At 37.0% G+C, this 8,910-nt stretch overlaps 1 protein-coding gene across 1 annotated transcript; it reads left to right on the top strand.

The window, feature by feature from the left end:
- Positions 1-3,113: 3,113 nt before the first annotated feature.
- Positions 3,114-4,028, top strand: LOC149910818 (uncharacterized). Its single transcript, XM_090106740.1, has one exon. It carries the CDS (start codon positions 3,114-3,116, stop codon positions 4,026-4,028), a length of 915 nt encoding a protein of 304 aa, XP_089962866.1.
- Positions 4,029-8,910: the final 4,882 nt, after the last annotated feature.

The following is an 8,910-nucleotide window of genomic DNA, read 5'->3' as shown; positions in this document are numbered from 1 at the left end:
GCTGCGCTGTGTCGAGCTATGCTAGGTTTGGAGCACGCTGCGTGCCCCTCCATCGCCGCATTAAGGCCGGGACTCCACCAAAGCAGAGATGTGTGCGGTGTGCTGTGTGCTGTGCGAGAAGAGATGTTTTTCAGCTCGCGGGACTCCACCAAAGAGGAGATGTGTGCGGTGTGCTGTGTGCTGTGCGAGAAGAGATGTTTCGGGGTTCGCGCGGGGTTCTGCGGGTTGCAAGCGGGCGAGAGGGGGGAGGGTGACATCGCTCACTGCACGCCGCTCACATCTCTCGTCTCCACTGCGCGTCGTCCGCGCACAGCTCACATCTCCGCTTCCATCGCGACATACAAATATTACACATCTCCGCACAGCGATCTCCACTGAAGCTGAGCGGAGAGGAGACGTGTCAATAACTCAATTCTATTGGTTGTTTAAAAAACATCTCCTCTCCGCTCGTCTCGTCTCCGCTTTGGTGGAGTCCCGGCCTAAATTCATTAAAATTTTCCTTTTTTTTCACGTATGGTGTGAGGTAACAAGCTACCGTGACTGGACTCTTTTAACGACAAAATAACACATAAAATATCCATATCCGCTTCTTCTTCACTTTCATCTTCATCGGATTCAACTATGTCGTAATGTTTACGTTTTTTTGAAAATAGGGTCATATTTGACGAGATAAACGACTACACGAGCTACTGATTACTTTATACTGAGCTAGATTGTTTAGGATGTACTGAAACAAAATAGTATTGATCATACTTAGTTTATTAATTATTTTATTGCCTTATAGTCTATCACAAATCAGTCCTCGAATTTGAGATGTTTTTCTTAAGTACTAGGGAAAACTAAATTAAAAACAGAATTTCTTTTTCAAAACAAAATAAACTTCTAAATAATAATAATAAACATATCAAAGCACATAATATTTATCTATGTTTGGCTTAGTTTTGAGCCTTGTCTGTCCATCTTTTCCCAAGTAAAAATCACTGGAACTTCACTGTGTTTTTCCTCAGATATCTCTTCATTGTCATCGTCTTGCTCGGTTTCGTATGTCTCTTCTTGTACCTCCACGTTGTCTTCCACGTCACTGTCATTTTCATCTTCATAGCAGAACCAGAACTTGATTCTTCCAGCAACAATCTGATTTGATCATCGTTCATTTTGACATGAAGTATGGCCTAAAAAATTGGTCAAAATATAATTTAGAGCAACATTCGTACATATATTTTACTATACATACTTCATAAAGAATTCAATGTCTGTAAAAATATATAAATGTACAAAATATATAATATTAATACTAACACAAAAAGTTGCACCTATACTCGCGTCGGTCTCATGGACCGATTGGCGCCAAATGCTATGACACGTGAACTTCTGCCGACCATGCGACGTGCACTAAAATGAAGTTAGCCCCAAATCCGGAAACTAGCAAGGAACTCGACTTCACAGGATTTACCTGCATAAAAATAATTACGAAAATGTGTTTCGTCGGTCTCACAGACCAACGCGCGAGTATAGGAAGGTTAAAAAACGTAGCTTAAGAAACACAGCACATTACAGCGCAGTACAGCGCAGCATCGTTTAATTGTTAAAAAAACGTAGCTTAAGAAACACAGCACAGCACAACGCAGTACAGCGCAGCATAGCTCGATGTTGATTTGTCACCCTGTCTCTATGGGCTTTTCTCGGAGGCTTTGATGTCTCAATTTTTGACAAGTCTGGACGGTAAATACTTCTTAATCTGTTTTATTCACAAATTGATGATTCCTGCGCTTTAATACTTCCAAAGTCGACATTAATGATATTTAAACCGCCCAGACTTGTAACTCTCGAAAGTGCCACGTAAGCTTGACCGGATGTGAACACTGCAGAACCTATATCCATCAGCGCATTACTTAGGCTTAGGCCCTGACTTTTATGTATAGTTATAGCATAGGCTATACATATGGGAAATTGTTCGCGATGAACATAAGCTCTATTAATAATTTCAATCCCAATCGTAAGCAAATAATATCAGTAAACTAATGAGCAAGCCTTTTAGTCGTAAATGTAATTTATCAATCGAAATTATAAATGAAAATCGCAAACTTATAGGTTAGGTTTCGAGGCACATCCGAACAGCATGAGGGCGCTCGCACGTATGCGTGCGGCTGCCGCTCGCTCGAAGGCATTCACATTTCATTGTTCTGTCATTTTGGCGTATATTTTGCTTGTCAGTCATAGAGTAAAATAGAGGCCAGTCTGTCTGTAAGGAGGCTAGTCGCGCCAACAATTTATATATAACAGATTTAAATTATAATATATTGTTTTATTAGATTTTCGTACTTCAAGACATGTCCAATCATGTGTTTTTCATTACGTCGACCATTTTACAAGTAATAATGTTGTTCAGTTTCATGGGCTAAACACACCCTTACCCACCCTATACCCCCTCCCTTGCCTCATATGGTAGGTACCTATCTACACCTATTAAATTAATTATAACCACCACCAACCACGGTGGTGGTGTATTTGGAAAACTGGACCGAAATTACAAAATATTTAAGTTTTCCCATGATTAAGACACTAAACATCCTAGAATTATACATCATCGAACTCGCCTTCACGTAGCAGTGCAATAATTAGTATCCAACAATTAAATTAGTTTGAGTGGTATACAGTCTATATAAGTGCTCAAAATTGTGTGTACTCGTTACTGGCACATCAGTGAATAAATTCAGTGTATAAACATTCATCGTAAGTCTTTATAAACATTAAAAAAACATTTTTTCTTTCGAAACTATCAACAATCAGTAAAGTTTACGTAGTGTGTTATTAAAACGCGTAAGCGACGCTCATTGCACGGCGCTTACGACCTTCTTCTCGGACACTTTTACACTGCGATACATCGTGAACAATATTATAATAATATTACCCGCTTTTGTAATTTTCTATGCACCCAACTATAATCAACTAACAAAGGAATCAGCTGGCGCATTACTACAAAGTTTTTATTCATATTAGTCAACTTTTTAATGGACATGGATTGCTGCAAATTATGCTCGAAGATTATTACTGATAAGGAAGGCATAAAATGTACGTCATGTAATTTGGTTTTGCACTTCTATTGCGTGGACATGACCGAATCAGACTTCAAAAAAATTTTACCTATGAATAAATTGAAATGGAAGTGTCCTACGTGCAAAGTTAAGAAGCATACAGCCGCCCCAGTTTCGTCTTCCCCTAAAGCGAGTTTGGCGCCAGCTTCGATACTGAATGTAGACACCGATGCGCTAACTCGCTATATGGACACAAAACTCGATAGTCTGCGGCAGCAATGGCGCGAAGATTTAAACTCTGCCATCATAGAAGTCTCCAAAAAATTTGATAACGATATTAACAACCTGGCGAAACGTATGAACTGTTGGGAGGAGCGGTTAACGCAATTAGAGAAGGGCTACGGAAATTATTTGCAATCTGTGTCGGACAATACGTTGTTACAAGAAAATAATGCACTCCGCGCGGACTTGCAAACGCTAAGCTCTAAGTTTGAAGATCTCGAACAAGCTTCCCGAAGCTGCAACGTCGAAATACAAAATATACCCGAACGCAAGGGGGAAAATTTAATACATCTCAGTTTGGAGATTTGTAAACTGGTGGGCGTCGACTTGAAAGACAGCGATATCAGGAATGTACACCGTGTTGCACCAGGCATCCCCTCAGACCGCCCAAAAAATATCATATTGCAACTCACAACTCGCCGGCAACGCGACGACCTGATCGCCGGCGCGCGCGCGCGGCGCTCCCTCACCACTGCTCAACTTTTTGGTGCGCCTACAAACGCCGCGGATGCAACAAAAAATACGCGCTTCTTTATAAACGAACACCTTACACTTAAAAATAAAATTCTTTTTAGTAAATCTCGTATTCTAGCCAAAGAAAAAAATTATAAATACACTTGGGTGAAAAATAGCTGTATTTTGTTGCGCAAAACAGATGATTCCAAGGTCATTCATGTGCGATGTACTGATGATTTGAATAAAATCATATGACTAGCTGCTGTTAACCTTACACTAATTATAAAAAACTTTTTTATAAAGCATGCTAAATTGTCATCGTTTAAACATGTTTATTGCTTATTTAATAATTATATTAACTATTCAATGTCTTATTTTAATTTTGTATTTGATGCGGAGAGGAACACGAACACTATTAACTCTACGGTCGTTATATTGTTAAAAGGAATAATTATATTTTATTTCTATCCTATATCTATGTACAATGAATTCTAAAACTTTGAATATATTTTATCAGAACTGTGGAGGCATAAAAACTAAACTTACTGAACTAAAATTAAATATTCTTTCGAGTAACTATGATTTAATAATATTGGTCGAAACCTGGTTGACATCATCTATCTTAGACGCGGAGCTTCTAACAGATGGTTACGTTATTTTTCGCCGCGATAGAAATCTCACAATTTCAGGTAAGAAAGGGGGAGGGGGAGTGTTAGTATTTGTCAAAAAAGAATTTAAGGCTGTGAGAACTTCTGAACTCGAGACACCTGAAATTGAAGAAATATTTTTACATTTTCCGTCTAATTCGGGGCTCCTATTAAACGCATGTTATATTCCACCAGCTTCAGGTAACATCTCTTATGATACATATTTTCGAAGACTTTGTGACGTATATTCTAGTTCACGTTTTAGTAATTTTCTAATCATCGGCGATTTCAACCTGCCATATATAAAATGGTCTTTTGATAACTCAGACGCCTTTCTTGGCACCGTGCACACTGAAACATCAAAATCTCTAATGTGTACTATGTCATTTATGAACCTAAAGCAAACAAATAGTATTTATAATGAAAATGCGAAACTGCTTGATTTAGTACTATCTAATATACCCAATTGTGTTCAATCTTCTGCTGATCCCTTATTGAATGTTGTCCCTCATCACCCGGCCTTAGACATAGTATGCTCGATATCTGCTTCTAACGTGATGCCTGTGAATTCATTAGCCAAAAGGAACTTTTTCAAAGGTAATTATGACCAAATTAACTATGAAATAAATAATATAGACTGGCTCTCTTTACTAACACCTCTTCCATCGGATAAAGCAATTGATATTTTCTACGCTAATATTTATAACATCATTAACTCACACATTCCTTTGGTTAAAGTAAAGTCCACAAAATACCCAGTCTGGTTTTCTAAATGTTTAATTCAAGCCTTAAGGCGTAAGCGTAAACTATGGAAGCGGTGGAAGACTTACGGTTCTCTAAGAGATTATCAAGAGTTTTCCTTGTTACGAACTAGAGTAAAACAGCTTCTTACTACATGTCACAATAATTACACGGCTAATATTGAAAAGTCTCTTAAAGAAAATATTAAGTACTTCTGGAAATACACGTCTTCTCTAAAAAATTCTAATTCAGGGTACCCGCGTGTCATGAAGTTCGCGAATTCTAAATCTGACGATCCAAATGTTATAGCTGAGATGTTTTCAAAATATTTTCAGTCAGTTTTCGAGCCAACATCTGCTGCGGCATACAATGTGGATAAAATTCTCACAGACGATCATAATGATAACACGCACATAAATATAAATTGCATTCGTCTTACCAAATCCGATATACGCACTGTCTTGCAAAACATCGATCCTAACAAGGGTCCAGGACCGGATAAAATAGGCCCAGTTTTTCTCAAACAAACCAGTAAAACACTCTGTACCCCTTTGGAGATTATCTTTAATAAATGCTTGAGTTCTGGCTCCTTTCCAAATATATGGAAGCAAGCATACATAACACCTATCTTTAAGTCCGGTGAGAGAAATGACGTAGAGAATTACCGCCCCATTTCGATACTTTCGGCCATTCCCAAAGTACTCGAAACTTTAATACACCGTCACATCTATTCAAGTTTAAAACACCTCATCTTAGACCAACAACATGGATTTGTCGCTGGTAGGTCAACCGTATCGAATCTTCTCGTATTTTCCAATTACTTGTTCAATGCACTGGATCACAAACAACAAATAGAAACGATATATACGGACTTTAAAAAGGCATTCGATAAAGTAGATCACTTACTTTTACTACAAAAATTGTTATTTAATGGAATTAAGGGAAATCTACTACGCTGGTTTGCCGCGTATTTAAGCAATCGAGTACAATCAGTTGTCATTAACGGTTACACTTCTACTCAAGTCGTTGTCTCCTCGGGCGTCCCGCAGGGCTCGATCCTCGGGCCCCTGCTTTTTGACTTATTTATTAATGATATTTCACAATGTTTTGAAAAATGTAAATTTTTGCTGTATGCAGACGACCTAAAGTTATACTCTAATGTTGTTGATACTAAGGATTTACAACATATTCAGGACGACCTAAATAGATTGGATGATTATTGTAAACGTAATAAATTATTTTTGGCTTACAATAAATGTAAACATATTACTTTCTCTAAAAAAATTAACAAAATTCCAACAGTATTTAATCTGGGAGGTCACCTACTGGACTCGGTTTCCTGTATTCGTGATCTTGGTGTCTACTTCGACGAATGTTTAATACTTGATCAACATATAGACCACATACTCACTAAGTCTTACCGCATGTTGGGCTTTATTACACGCGTTACTAAAACTTTCAAGGATAGAGAAGCTTTTATATGTCTCTACAAAACTCTTGTGCAATCTCAATTAGAGTATGCATGTCCCATCTGGAATCCGTTTTACGATATTTATATAAATAAAATTGAGATGGTTCAAAAGAAATTTCTACGCATTTTAAATTTCCGCCTAAATGGCGGTCGGCAACATTACGAGGATCTTTTGCGTCGTTACAATCTTCTTTCGTTAAGTCGGCGCCGAAACTTAATCGATTCTCTCACGTTAAGAAAAATATGCGTAGGAGAAATAGCCTGCTCAGAACTTCTTAGTTTAATAAATTATCGCATCCCATCCAGATCAACGCGCTCAAAAGATTTATTCCATATACCGACCGCCAGAACCAATATTGGTCTTCGTGTGCCTCTTCACAGAATGTCTAGTTTTTATAATACTTATATGAATGATCTTGATATGTTTTCTTGTTCCTCTTCGTCTTACAAAACGAATGTAAAAAAACTGCTACTGAACACATAAGAATGTTAATGGTATTTACCTCCGTCCTTATGTAACTACTCATGTTAAATATTAATTATTATCAACTAGGTATGTTTTCCCTGTCTCTCCTACTGCTGGGTGTTGGCAAAAATAATATATGTTCGCAGTGAAAACACCATAAGGAGACATTTTCATGTATCTTTAGTTAGTAAGATCTGTTTTGTTTTATATATCTCTGTCTTTGTCTCTGTATGTTTTCCAATAAAGAAAATAAAAATAAAATAAAATAAACTCTATATGTATTCCAAATATAAAGCTTCTAAGTCTGCTAGAAGTGCCTTGGACTTTTGATGATCGGTGAGTCAGTGAGTGACAAAATTTAGAAACTTTAACAAGTTGTCATTCTTAAATTACTGGTTCAAATTGACTGAAATTTTAAATATTCCGTGTTTATACAATGCCGGATTAGTTACTGAAGATTCAGGTTTCTTGCTTTATCCACAACCGAATTATAGGGGGTCGAAAAAGGCCCGAATTGCTTCGAGAAAAGGATGGTACGGCCGTGCCGCTTTTTTTTTGCTCGACTTGGCGGGGGCACTGCCGTGCCCCCAGATTTGGCCTAGAAAACGTTTCATAGCCTTTATTGACGGCAAACAAAAATAGCTACACAAATGTTTGTATGCCTTTGGACTCTTTTTGTATAGAGATAATGACAATATTTTGTCATCAATTGTGAAGCGTCTACCTTTTGGTTTCTTTTTTGACTGCAGCTGCATGTGAAGAAATATCTGAGCGGGTCTTTGCAATCGTTTTATAACTCTTTGGAAAGAGACATCTTCAGAAAACTTTTGCGCCGTTTCTAAACGTTGCTTAAATGAAGCTCCTTTTTTACGCAATCGACATATTTCAGACCGCAGGCGTCTAATTTCGAGTCGATCTGTTGGCACACAGTACATGGGCTTTCGTTTTTGAACATCTGAAAAGTGATAAATTACATGTTACATAGATAGCAGAAAAATACATGACTCGAACGTGACCTTTAACTCGTAGTTAAAGGTCACGTTCTTGAATAAATGTTTTTAAATTAAAATTTTTGTATACAGGATTGTAGTGTGTCAAATTCAAATTCAAAAATTCAAAAAAATCGTTTATTTGCAAGTAAACATGGTATACATAGGTGTTAAGATACATTATTACAATTTACAGCATGTTTAGCCGTCATTCAACGGCATGCAAAGTAATACATTATTGATTATATACATTTTACGTGCCACATCTTTCAATTATAATAATTATAATAATTAACATTTATGGTCAAAAAATTCTTTTATGCTATAAAAACAATTTAAGATCAACCATTTCTTTAGATTATTTTTATAGACATTAAATGTTTGGTTTCGTATACATTTAGGAATACGGTTAAATATTTTTATGAGCATGATAGGCCCACTTTTAGAGTAAAGCGTTAATCCCTGCCTACCCTCGATGAGACAACATTGTACGCATATATTTGTAGTTAATTATAGCATATTGGAAGCTACGGGTGGGTAGATAAATTGATGCAGACAATTATGAGAAAAACAATTATACCTTTAAATATCTTTCGATTTAAGTTTACGCAGTAATTGTGCTCCCTTGTTATTGCCGATGCGATAACACCGGCGTAGCTTTCATCTGAAAAATATATAAAATAACATTCGAATTAATATCTATACTAATATTTAACCCGGCGTCATTGTTGCCGGGTATCTAATACCCGACGCATTTTAAAACTGTCATAATTTTAAAACAAAATGTGCACGTCTTTTGTCCGTTACAGTAGCTGCGGTCGTT

Source organism: Colias eurytheme, chromosome 1 (assembly GCF_061535395.1).
Source record: "Colias eurytheme isolate Ceu_HAF_F1 chromosome 1, ilColEury1 Martin Lab GWU primary, whole genome shotgun sequence".
NCBI classification, from domain to species: Eukaryota; Metazoa; Arthropoda; class Insecta; order Lepidoptera; family Pieridae; genus Colias; species Colias eurytheme.
Note: the sequence above shows the minus strand (reverse complement) of the source record. Positions and strands in the feature narration are given on the sequence as shown.